We start from the raw sequence: 13,044 nt of genomic DNA, 5'->3' as shown, positions 1-13,044 counted from the left end.
ATAAATGGGAGACCATACAGATGGTAAGAACTACAAGGTATACTAGGGGTACTTTGAACAATAAACCTTAGATTGCTTTTTTTTTTTTTTTTTTTTTGAAATAAATAATTATATTAAACGAACAAGAGAATAAGGTCTTTAAGCAAAAGACTGAAAAGAAGAACTAAAGCCCTAGGAGACAACAATAAGTTAGGAGACAACAATAAGCTTGTTCCTTGAGGTGTCATCAACCTGGGGATGGGGGATAGATAACAATATAGAAGATACATCAAAATAGATGGCATTCCAAATCCTATCTATAGAGCAGGATTTGAAATCCATCTTTGAAGGTTGTGCTCCCACCAAAGGTGATGAATAGAGGCACAAAACACTTGTTTACCAATCCGATCACGGATGGAAGTACCTAAAAAGTTTCTCAGAATCCAAGACCAATCTTGAGTAAAACCAAAGGAATGTCTCAAACGGCGCCAAATGGAAGCCAAGACTTTCCCCAGATAAATCCGGAGAAAGGGCAAGAAAAGAACAGATGTTCAAGGTCCTCCAAGCCATTCTAACGGAGAGTGTAGTTGGGGTTGGCGGGGATTTGGTGGCTAAGAAGGAAGGATTGGGTGGAGAGAGCATGATTAAAGGCCCTCCAGAGGGTAAGAGAGTGACGGGGGATGAAGCCTTTGAACCAAACCAAGGGTGGCCGGGGGGGTTTAAGGTTGTGGGCTCTGAGGAGATTCCAGACTGAGGATGTGGAGAAGGTTTTGGTGGGGGAGGGGAGCCAAATAGGGAGGTCACAAGTGGAACGAGAGAGTGGGGAGAGAGTTTCCCAAACTTGTGTGAGAATGGGGAGGAGGGTAGGATTCCAGGAGCCGTTTGTGATGAAAGTAGATAGGGGTGGTTTTAGAGATATGAGTATCATAGTCAATGTGGGGCCCAAAGTAGTTAAGAGAATAGCCATCGGATGCCACGGGTCAAGCCAAAAGGAAGAGGAAGAGCCGAAGGAGATAGTGGTAGAAACAACAACGATAGCGCAGGGACGCAACAAGAGGATTTTCCTCCAAACCCATGAAGGGTTGGATGGCATGGAAGTAGTCCAAAGGGAATCAGACTAGAGAAGATAAGAAGAAACCTTCTTAACCCAGATGGAATCATGCTTTGAGGCAATTTTCCATATAAGCTTGAGAAGGCATGCTAGGTTAACATCTATGATCCGGCGGATTCCCAAGCCTCCTTTAGAAATAGGGCAGCAGCTAGACGACCAACTGACCGGATGGATGAAGTGCGAGGCTTCTTGCCCTTTCCAAAGGAAGGCACAAAACAAAGATTCCATAACATGGATGGTCGATTTGGGAATTGAGAAGATTCCACACTAATAAAGATAGAATAATTGAAGAACGGAGCGGATGAGAACCACTCTGCCAGCAAAAGACAGAAGCTTGCCCTTTCAGAGCTAAAACTTCTTACGAATATGATCTAGCATAGGGAGGCAGTGGTGGTGGGTGAGTCTATCAAGAATGAGGCGGATGAGAACCACTCTGCCAGCAAAAGACAAAGGCTTGCCCTTCCAGAGATGAAGCTTCTTACGAATATGATCTAGCATTAGGGAGGCAGTGGTGGTGGGTGAGTCTGCCAAGAATGAGTAGGAGACCTAGATAGACAAAGGGAAAGGAGCCAGGCTTAAAGCCTAAGAACTAGAGAAGGGATGCACATAGATGATTAAGGACACTAGAGAGAAAGAGGGTGGACTTTTCGAGGTTGACCTGAAGGCCAAAGAGGTATTTGAATTGCGAGAGGGCTATGAGGATGGAGGAGATGGAGAGATGATCCGCTCTAAAGAAGATCATGAAATCATTAGCAAAAGTGAAATGGGTAAGATTAAGGGATTTGCACTTGGGGATGGAAGAAATGAGAAGATGATCAGTTTTAGAGTGGAGGATTCTAAAGGACTTCCAAGGCTAAGGAAAAAAGGTAGGGGAGAGGGGGCAACCTTGCGAATGCCAACCCAGGAAGGGAAGAGGGGAGCCGTTGGTGATGATGGAGAAGCAACGAGAGGAGATATAGGTTTCAATCCAGTGGATGAATGGGGGAGGGGAACCCCATGGAAGAGAGGACCTTGCTAATGAAGTCCCAACGAATAGAGTTAAAGGCTTTGTGGAGATCTACCTTTAGAAGAGTTGCCGAAGAGAGAGCGGATCTATCAAAACCGCGGACGATTTTCACGCAAAGAAGGATGTTATGTGATGTACTACAGCTCAAGATAAAAGTGGATTGGTTCAAGCTCACAAGGGAAGGTAAAACCTTTTTGAGCCTATTTGCTAGAACTTTTGAGATGAATTTGTAAAGGAGGTTATAGAGGGAAATAGGGCTGAAATCGGAGAGAGAGGTGGCACCTTGCTTATTGAGAATGAGGTGGAGGGAAGTTTGGTTGATGGATGAGAGCTAAGATGGGCTAAAGAAGAAGCTACAGATGGCACAAACGATATCATTCTCAATGAACTCCTAAGAAGCAAGGAAGAAACTCATATTGAAGCCATCAAAACATGGGGCCTTATTAGGCTTGTGGAAACAGATGGCGAGGAGGATCTCTTTCGAGGAAGGGGATAGCACTCAGAGAGGAGATGATAGATGGATCAATGAATTTATTAATGAGATTGGGAGGGAGGGGGCACGGGGAGGGAGGGAGGGGGACAAGAAGGTTTGAGAAGAGAGAGACAATTTCGGCCTTAATGTTGGGGGGGGGGTCTGAAATCAAAGTACCATTATTAGTGATGAGGGACGAGATGGAGTTGAAGTTATTCTGTGCCTTGAGAGACCCATGAAAAAGGCAGAATTGGAGTCTCCAAGCTCAAGCCACTTGATTCTTGCTTCCTGACGGAGAAAATTTTATTCAGAGGAGATGAGGGAAGACAGCTTATAGGAGAGGGCTTTTTCATCTTCAACAAGGGAGGGGTTGGTGGGATTATTTTGGAGCAAGGATTGAATATGTTGAAGATTTGAGCTGCAGGAGGAGACCCTAGAAGAGATATTGCCAAAAGTGGAAGAGTTCCAAGAGTGAAGAGCTTCCTTAGTATTGTGAAGCTTGCGGAAAAGGCAATAAAAGGGAGAGAGTGACAATACCAAGCTTCATGAACTATAGGAATGAAAGAAGGGCTCGAAGTTCACATATCAAAGAATTTGAAAGGCTTTTGTCCGAAGGAAACAGGGCTGGAAAGATGGACAAAACAGGGGGAATGATCAGAAAGAATGGAGTGAGAGAAAGAAGCATGGGAAGAAGGGAAGGAGGAGAGCCAAGAAGAATTAGTGAGGGAGCAATTAAGCTTAGAGGTGATTCTAGCAGGAGCCACTCGACAATTATGCCAAGTGAGGGGAAGCTAGACCAATGAAGGTTGGAAATCCAGTCATCAATGCAGGCGTTGAAGTCACCAATTGCAACCAGGTCCGGAGTGGATCCTCCAAAGCATTCATGGGAATACAGGATGGTATTGAAGTCCCCCCCCCCCCATACTCCAAGGGAGATTAGGATCGGAGGTGGAGATAGATTGGATATCCTCCCGAATGCAATCAACGGCACGGTTGAAAGCAGCGCACTACAACTAGCACTTTGAAGCTAGCAAATGGTGCACCCTTACTATTCTTAAGTAAATAGAATAGCTCGAAAACCCCAAACTAGCAATTGACTAATAAGTGAAACCATAAATGATAGTGAGGAGAAATGGGAGGGGGGGGGGAGTGATTGGCTAGGATACTAAGATGCATGAGCTGGGGGGGAGGATCTAAGGTGAGTAATTTGGAATCTAGAGTCTCAGGAATCTAGATGTGACCATTTAGAGAGGAAGAGGAGTTAGAGAGAAAGGACCAAGAGGGGGTTATAGACTGGGCAATCCGATGGGAATTCTCTATATGGACATGGGTCTCAAGAATGGCACAAAGAGAGACTTCTATTGTCTTGATGGTATTTCTAACCTCAGCTTGTTTTGCAAGAGAGTTGAGGCCCTTGACATTCCAAATAAAGAAGTCAGACATTTGGAACAAAAGGGGTGGGGGCATCCTTGTAGCTAGTGGGCGTGGGGCAAGAGGTGGGGAAGATGGCAATTGCGGACAAGCGGGTGAATAGGGGATTCTCACACGGGGGGAGCTAAGGGGAGATGGAGTTTCAAAAAGGTTTGGATTAATAGAGGAGCCAGAAGATGGGGAAAGAGGCTCTTTGTTGATAAAGGAATTCTAGGGTGTAGTGAGGAGGTCTAGTTCAAGAATAAGGAGGTTTGGGCTAGATGGGTGCAGGGATGTAGGGACAGTGGACATGGGCTTGGAGGTGATTTTTTGGCCCAGGTGGGATGACGTAATGGGTTAGAAGGATGTTGTTAGGGGTTATTAACGGAGGTATTAGATTGGGTAGGGGAAATGGGTTTTAAGGGGTTAAAATGGTTGGTGATTTGAAAAGGCCGATGAATTGAAGTATGAGAAGGCTTAAGTATTAAGTGAAAGCTAGGCCCATAAGAGATGGGCCTAAAAAGGGATAGTGGTTTTGGGCCAAAAGGAGGAGAAGCTTGAGAGATGGGCTTTGGCCAACGGGTTAAGGGCTTGGTTATATTTTGGTTGGGTGATTGGTTTGAAGTAGGAAGGGGGTAATAAGGGTATTTCGATCAATGGGGTGTGGGTTAAAAAGGTTTTTTTGGTTAAACAATTGGTCGAGGTAAAAAGGAAAGCCTGAGGTGATGATTTTGGGATGATGGAGACCTTCGCAGAGAGGTTGGTCAACAAGCTTGTGGTTTCAAGGTTGGTAAGGATGGAGAGATCCTTTTCAGGCAATAGCATATTAGGCAATCAAGCAGAGGATAGCGTGTTTTCAAGTGCTTTGGGAGCAGCGTCTAAGGTGATGGAACCATTCAAAGCTTCGATGACAGCAAAGGTAGCTTCCTGGCTTGCAGGGAGGAGACCTATGCTGAGAGAATCGCAAACAGGTGCAACAATAGTAGTAATAATACGGACTTGCAAAACTTGGGGAGAATAGCTGGCTATTGGTGATGGATTTTTTGGTCGTCTTCTATTCCTCCAATAGATGTTTGTAAGAGAAGGTTTTGAGGCTTCCACTCTTTCGGTGGCAGCAGTAGTGGAAGTGGTAGTTGGGCTCTTCTGAACAGTGATTTTTTTTGAGAAAATCTATAGTACTTTGAGGGGTGTCAGAAATCAGGGCCATCTTCTAAGTTGGAGGCGATGAGTTGATGGGAAAAGTTGTAGAAATAGCTTGAAATTCAAGGCTTTGCTTATGAATGTATGAACTAGTTGGAGCTGAAACAGTAGTTGAACAAGAGATTGCTTCATGTCCAAATGAAGAGCAGAGGTCGCAACATAGGGGAACCTAGTCATATATGATAACTTGTTCGTTCATTAGTCCACTATCGTTAGCGATGGAGACAGTTGCAAGAAGAGGCTTGAAAGCAAGGAAATCCACATATAGGCAAGAATATGAGAGTCTTTCCATCTTAAGGGTTTTAATGTCAGTGGGCAGGGGATTACCCATTGCAAATCCAATTAGACTGAGACAATCACTATTCTAGAATTCAAGAGGCAGGCCGGGGAGGCTAGTCCACAAGGGAAGAGTGTTGAAGTTGACCCTGTGGAGAGTAGAGGAAGGAGACCAAGGTTTGATGAAATTATGGGACTTTCCAACAAATCAAGGAGATCCATCCAAGGCATGCGCTTGACAATCTAGAGAAGAGAAGTTGAACAGAAAAATTCCAGACTCTAGCAAGTAAGTATGCATAAGCCCAATTGATGTTCATTGTTTGGCAAGGGAGGACTTGAGGATGTTGAGAGGGGGAACATGGCCTAGGAATTGGCTAATGATGGCTGATTTCCATCGGTTAATACCAAGAGCAGGGAGGCCAGAGGGGCAATGAGCAAGAGGGACAAGGTTTTGGGAGACGGGAGGGACGAAAGAAAGGTTTAGGTTGTTTGCAAAGGGACTTTGATTTGTGAACAAGGTGTTCCAAGGTTTAGGAGGGGGAAGAGGAGGAGAGATGATGGAGGTGGGAGAAGGCCGCGGGGGGGGGGGGTGGAACAGCGTCGGAGAAGACATGGTTTTCAGGCCATCTCGAGGTCAGTGGGTTTCCTACCTATTCCCTTGCACACCGAAGACTCAACTTACTTGAACCTTCTGCACCAGTGATTACTCTTCCAATCTAACTCTGCAATGGGACATGGTACTATGCATCCCACCCCCACTTTATTATAAGTTAATATCTATTTTGATATGAGATATTTTTATCTTTTGGTACTATAGATATCTATATCTATAACCAACTTGTTTTCACATGCAATTATACTTGTATTTTCCTTTGCATTCTAATGAATGATGTTTGCTTCACAAACCCCCCCCCCCCCCCGGCACCCAAAAAAAAAAGAACCCTTTCCAGGGACTCTCGGGAATGTATATTAATTAATAGAAATCATTCATGACTCCTTAATAGGTTTGGAAATGATTCTTCTATAAGATCTATGAGAAAGCATTGGTTAATGACCCATTTGATAATTCATCAAGTTCTTTTCCTCTTTTTATTTTTATTATTATTATTATTATTTTTTTATTGCTTCAAGAAATGCCAGAAGCAATTTTAGTGTTTCTAGCAGCAAAAGTACTTGTGTAGATGTTTGATAAAACAGACTTCCAGGAGTAGAAATAGTATCAACAAGTATTTTATTGCTATAACTATTTTATTGAAAGTGAAGAATAGGAAACCCTTTCATAAAGGAAAGGTTTATGAAAGGGTTATGGTTTTACTGAATATACAAAAGATGAATAACTTTCGTAACTGGAGATAGATAATATAAAGAACTGAATAATTCCTATGGTTAGGATTGAAAAAGCAACTAATGAAAGAGTTTTATTGCAATATGAGTGGATTTTAGTAGGATTCTTATGTTAAATATGCTAAATTCCATGAATAATCATTTTATAGAGCTATTTTATTTAAATATAGTCTGTATCCAACTTTTGGTTTTGAAAATATATTGTCAAAAGTGTCTTCAACGCATAAATTTTCATAAATTTCAATTTATATTGCAAAAAGAAACAAAAAAAATGTTATCAAATAGTTTTTTGTAATTTTTTTTGGTTCCTCGAAGCAAGAAACACCAGAAACTATTTTCCAGTAAGCTATCAAATGACTCCAAAATAATTAAGAGCAAGCAATTATCTCCTTCCGTGTATGAAATGATCTCACTAGCCTTTGTAAATGTAAGTTTCACTCATTTCACATTTTCTCTAGTGTAGCTCCCTAACTTGCTTTCACAAAGAAAATGGTATTGGACAATAAACCTCTCCTCTCCACTTTGTAGGTTTGGCTTTGTACCTTATGAGTGATTGAAGAATTCCCCCCCCCCCCCCCCCCCCTCCTTTTTTCCCAAAAAAAAAAATTTTTTTGGATTCTACATTGCAGCTTGTGTGGTAAATATTTAGTGTTTATACAATAAAAGGAATTATTATCTATGGTATGTACAATCAACATGGAATGGATTAAGAAGACAAGGTGGAGTGATATGGATGGGAGTTGGTGAAATTTGTATCTTGTCCAGTTATTGAGCTAGGTATGTTCAGCGAGTTATTCATGGACTTCCCCTAAAGTTGGTGTGCTTAAATTTCAAATGCCCAACTTGTCAAGCAAGTCCTGAAAATGATCTCGAGATTTCAACTGAATAAATCCGACACTTAAGATTTAGTACTAAATCTTAACAAAACAAATGAGACGAGTTCTAATTCCTAACGAACAAGATGACAGTCAATCTTGATACTTTTCTGGAAAAAATTGTAAATCTAGCAAGGTAATGTTTAATCGAACAATTAATGGATCAGCTTTTTTTTTTTTTTTGGGTTAATATAATGGATCAAAAAATAATAACCTAAAAAGGTTATGAGCAAATTAAGTAAGTCTGCATCCTCTACCAGCATAAAAAGATACATTTTCAACCAATAGCTGGATCCTTGACATGATTAATTTTCAAAAATGTTTTTGGTAAATAATCTATTCGTCATAGGAATTTCAAATCGGATTTTTTTTTGATATGAGGATCATCCGAATCAGATTTTTTTTTAATTATCAAATCCATCAATACTTACCGAAAACCGTTGATTTACAGTTAATGTTGTGGGCCATAGGTTAAACAGAAGATCTAGCGATCACTATCTGACATCAAGGTCAACTCATTCAAGAAACCAAATCAGTCACGTGTGACCCTTGATTATGGTGATGAACGGTTCCATATTCCTTTTTTTCTGTTTTTTTCTTCTTGTAATAAGAAGTGGACGGTTTCAGCTCCCAATGATTTTTCGATCGGTTCCCACTCAGGAGAGTAACGATGGCAAAAAATAATAACTTATTTTGATTTTTTTTATCCTTTTAAATCCAAGCCTTCGTTGTCACTCACTCCTGTGTTGACCTTGGAAAGGGATTTGGAAATTCCTGTAAAAAGTTTTGTTTTGTTTGTCAGATACATTTGGCTTTTCTAGGAAGAAAATTTTGATTTCCGTGTTAGTTTGTTCGTTTATTAGTTGATTTCACCGACATTTTCAGGTTTTAAATTTGTAAAATCGATGAACCAGGAAGTGGGTTTTCTTCCTATAAATTGAATATTGAGTATTTTCAATCTGGGTGAATTGAGAAGACATTGCTTGATTGATCTACTTCAGCTCTAAAGTTGGGTTTCCTGACTGAGAAATGTTACTTCTGGAGGCCTTGATTTCGAAATCCTCAGAGACTTGAGTCAACCATTACAACCTCCTGTTTTCTCAATCTGATCTAAGGGATCAATTTGGATCTGTCAGCCAACCTATCAGGTAATCTCTACATTTATCTTCAAAATTTCTTCGCCTGTTTCTGCATGTTTATGATGTTTATGAAGGATTTTCATTCCTTAAGCTTGAAGGCTATATTTTCTTGTTCCCTTTCTGTTTTATTTATTTCTTAAGTTTCCTTGTAGACGCACCCTGGAATTCTGCTTCCAAGGTATTCAAACTTATCAATAGTTTGTTTCATTAGAAATATAAGTTTACTTTGTTTAGGTGTTGTTGGTTGTTTTGAATTCTCATATACATTTCAAATTTTGCCCCAGTTTGACATTTTTCTATGGCGATCTGAAGGGGAAATTTAACTATAAATGTGATGGTAATGAAGGGTTTAGGCTGACAAAGGAGTATTAACCTTTTCTTATTGTCATGTTGTTAAAGCAAGAATGTGAAATAGACTTGAGTATTGTTCGCGTTAAGATTGTTCTGGCAGAGTTCTTAAGCAAATGATCTTCGACTTTGATTGTGAATGTAGCACATCAAATTGTTGTTGAACCACGTTGAATCTTTGTGTTGCTTTTGCGAATTTGTTTTGTTTCTTGGTGTCTTTTGATGTTCACATGAATAAGGGGTGTTCTTACATGGATCAGAAACTATATTTTTGATCAGGTTAACCTTGAGATTGGATACTTCATCAAACTGAGTGGGTGTCCTACTGTTGGAATCTTTGCCAATGGCTGAAGGCAAGGCTTCTGCTGTAAAAGAAACACTTCAAACTCAGCAACAACTCCTGCAAAAAGTCTATCAGGAACTTGAAGAGGAGAGAGAATCCTCAGCCACAGCAGCAACTGAAGCTCTGTCCATGATTTTGCGTCTGCAAGAAGAAAAGGCTGCAGAGAAGATGGAAGCTAGTCAATACAAGAGAATGGTAGAAGAGAAGATGCATCATGCTGAGGAATGTCTGTCTGTTTTTGAAGATCTAATGTATTCAAAAGAAATGGAAATTGCTTCTCTTTTGTTCCAAATGCAGGCATACAGATATAAATTACTAAGCTTGGGTTTTACCGATCTGTTTATTGGGAAACCGAAATTCCAAGACAATCAGTATCTACCAAGAAATGAAGGTCAAAGAATTATGAGGCGGTACAATTCTCTTCCTCCAGCTCCACTCGAAGATGAAGGGTCATCAATTGCACTGCAGGAATTGCAGGTGATGTCTGAGGCATCTGCAGTTGGTGACTGTAATTCATATCGTGAACAAATCAAGAGGTTGGATGAACTAGTTAATGAGTTATCAAATAGAAGAGTTGTAGAAAGTGCAGATTCCAACTTGATTTCAAGAAATTCCTTGACCATGGCAGCATCTTCAACATTGATGGGTATATCAAGGACTTGTTCATTGAGTGCAGCAGGGAGCAGAATCCTGCCACTTAATCCAATGAGAAGTGCCACAAAACTTAAAATGGACTATGACGAGTAGACCTTCACATTTGACTTCTGAGGTTAAAGATTCTGATGGCTTTCTGGGATTTAATGCCTCTATTAATCCATGTCTAGAAAGTGAAACAATCATGAGGAGCTCAATCCATTCGATGGCTGTGCATGGTTATGAAAATAATGAATTTTGTGTATCACAGAAACAAGAACAAAAGAAGTTGATCTTCCAAGGTCAGACCAGGATCTGGAAGCAGCATTCACTCCCACCTGAGACATCTGAATACTATTTCAAAGAGAAAGATGAGTGGATAAAGAAAGTCTTGTCATATCGTGAGAAATTGCTGCCTAAACCAAGAGAGGAACTCGCTGCTGATTCTCATTCACCTCTTTCTGATCCATCTCAATCTGAGGTTAAGCAGCTTAAGAGAAGACTAGAGTTACTTGAGGATGATGGAAGAATTATAAAGCAAGAAGCCCATAACAGAGGTGAAGAGCAATTAAGATTGTTGAGGGAGATTGATGAGCAGCTTAAGGCAATACAATTTGACATAGATAATTTAAAAACTAAGAAGTTCCCATCACAAGATGAGTCTCAGCAGTTGTCTTTCATTGAGGTACATTGAATTTCAAATATTCTTCAATATCAAATGCCATTAGTTAACTCACACTCTTGTTTTGATTTAAATTAAATTTATACAGTTTGGCATGGATTTGATGGAGAATTTCAGTACTGATTAAAGGCTATGGGGTATGACCTCGACTTTGAATTCTAATGACATTGCTCACTGTGTTTGCAGAAAGTGCTTTGCTGTTCACTCTAGTCCTGTCATCAAACCTATACCTCATCATAGGGAATTTCCAGATCTCCATCTATTATTGCTTTCCGATAGGTAAGAGCAACAGTGTTGGAAAAGCTTCCAACCATTGTATTAAAGAGAACCATAGAAGAAAACTTTGAATTAGAAGAAGTTGCATGCATATGACTGATTATGAATTGAATGTTTGGTTTTTGTCCCTCATTTTGTTAAACTGAAAATTGCAAATTGTACATGTTATACTTTATCATTGATCAATTATGCTTCTTGAAGGAGTTTATGTTTGATGTGATCCAACTGAGGAAGAATTGTTTCAGAAAACAGGGCAGACAAACTCTAATAAGAAGATGCTGAAGTATCAGGATTGTGTGGAACCTTTTATTCAACAGATTATTAGGAGTGGATTCACCATTGTTCTCTATTTTGGAACCTTAGCTACAAGGGTTCTTCTTAATAGGTTTGGAGGATCCATTAGATTTTTACTTAGACCTACTAGATTGGTATGGGTGCAATCCAATCCTGATAGAGAATTGGGTCCTGGGCCTCACACTTCATCTGATGTTAGTCTAGCTTTAGGAGCAGCTAGGTCATCTATTGATGATTCCATCATTTGTATGGCCTGGCCTTCCCTTTGGTGTCATTCTCTACAAAAATAGTTGGAATACTGCTAGAGCTTCACTCCTAGAGGTAGACTGGGAAGAGGTATACTAACTGTATTCCTAGACATTTGGCATCAATTTTGGAGATGTTTGGTGGATATTGTTCTTACAAATGATCAGATTTGAAAATGCGTGGTATTGGTTGCTCCATACTATATCTTCTGTTGGGCAGGGGTCGGAAATAAAGCCGCGTATTTTTCGAGTACTCTTCTAATTAAGAAATTAGAATACAGAGATATATGTTGTGTTCCCCCTTTCGGAAAGCCTAGGGTGGAAATTCTTTTTGAGGCAAGATGGATAGCAAAGAATCTCAAGGGGATTCAATTGGGAGCATTGCTAAATGGCACTTTGCAAGATGGTTATCCAAATTAGGAGGGAAAAAGACCTTCTAAATATTAAGAAATGAAAAGATCTATTGATGAATTATTAGTGGGGATTTGCTATATCTTAACTTATTGGCAATAGGGGGTGGGGACTATTATATATTCCATCAAAGAGGATCACATCCTGATCCTCTCCACTGGGAAGCATTGTTCATTGCCAACTAAGCCATGCTTTGTTGGTATCAATGAATTATTAGAGATATCAAAGCAAAAGTTGAGTACCAGTGTGGAACTGATATTTCTAAAGGTTGAAATCCCCCAGAAACCATTCTTATTTTACAATACGATTTTCAAGACAGATTTTGAGTCCATTACGGTATGGTGCCATTTTCGGGTGTCATATTGACATAATGAATTATACCATATAATACCATTTTTCATACCAAAATCGTATCGCACCATTCACATACCAAGACCATACATATTGTATTCATACCACTTTTGTACTGTTTTTATATTAAAACTGTATTATACCATTTAATACCCCATAACCATTCCATTTTTCCATATTTAGTACTAAAAATGTATCATATTATACCGTTACATTATGGATATGATACTATTTTACACTCTTTAAGTCACTTGTCAAGTATGAATCCTATGGAGGATAGAGTTACCAAGTCTTATCATCTAATCAACCATGGGAAATGTAAATGTAGGGTTGATAGAGTGATAAGATTCATATTTCTCAGTGGAGAGGTTATGGATTCAAACGGATGACAAAACTCCCTGAAGAAGTTATGGTTTGAACGATCGTGATTGTGTGACAGTTTTGGTCAAACAAGGATTTCTAGATAGAAACCACCTTGAGAGAGACTCTAAATGTGAAAAAGTCGATTACTAATTTTCTGTTATCCCGTTTAATCGAGTCTTTTTTTCAAAATTCAATTTTAATATTGAGCAGAATTTTTTCCCGCCAGAATTTCGTTTCACGTCTTCATCCCTGTATTCTCCCTTTTTGAATTTAAAAATTACATTAA

At 39.8% G+C, this 13,044-nt stretch overlaps 1 protein-coding gene across 1 annotated transcript; it reads left to right on the top strand.

Annotated features, from left to right (window-relative positions):
* The first annotated feature begins 8,438 nt into the window (after positions 1–8,438).
* On the top strand, positions 8,439–11,553 carry LOC148999883 (myosin-binding protein 7-like). The gene is made up of 3 exons (XM_089140413.1): positions 8,439–8,821; positions 9,440–10,821; positions 11,005–11,553. The coding sequence occupies exon 2, from the start codon at positions 9,504–9,506 to the stop codon at positions 10,248–10,250; it is 747 nt and encodes a 248-aa protein (XP_088996539.1). The 5' UTR covers positions 8,439–8,821; positions 9,440–9,503; the 3' UTR covers positions 10,251–10,821; positions 11,005–11,553.
* The last annotated feature ends 1,491 nt before the right edge of the window (positions 11,554–13,044 follow it).

The sequence above is a fragment of the Hakea prostrata genome, chromosome 11 (genome assembly GCF_041222555.1).
Source record: "Hakea prostrata isolate BN-2017 chromosome 11, UWA_Hpros_2, whole genome shotgun sequence".
NCBI classification, from domain to species: Eukaryota; Viridiplantae; Streptophyta; class Magnoliopsida; order Proteales; family Proteaceae; genus Hakea; species Hakea prostrata.
This window is presented reverse-complemented; position numbering and strand designations above follow the sequence as displayed.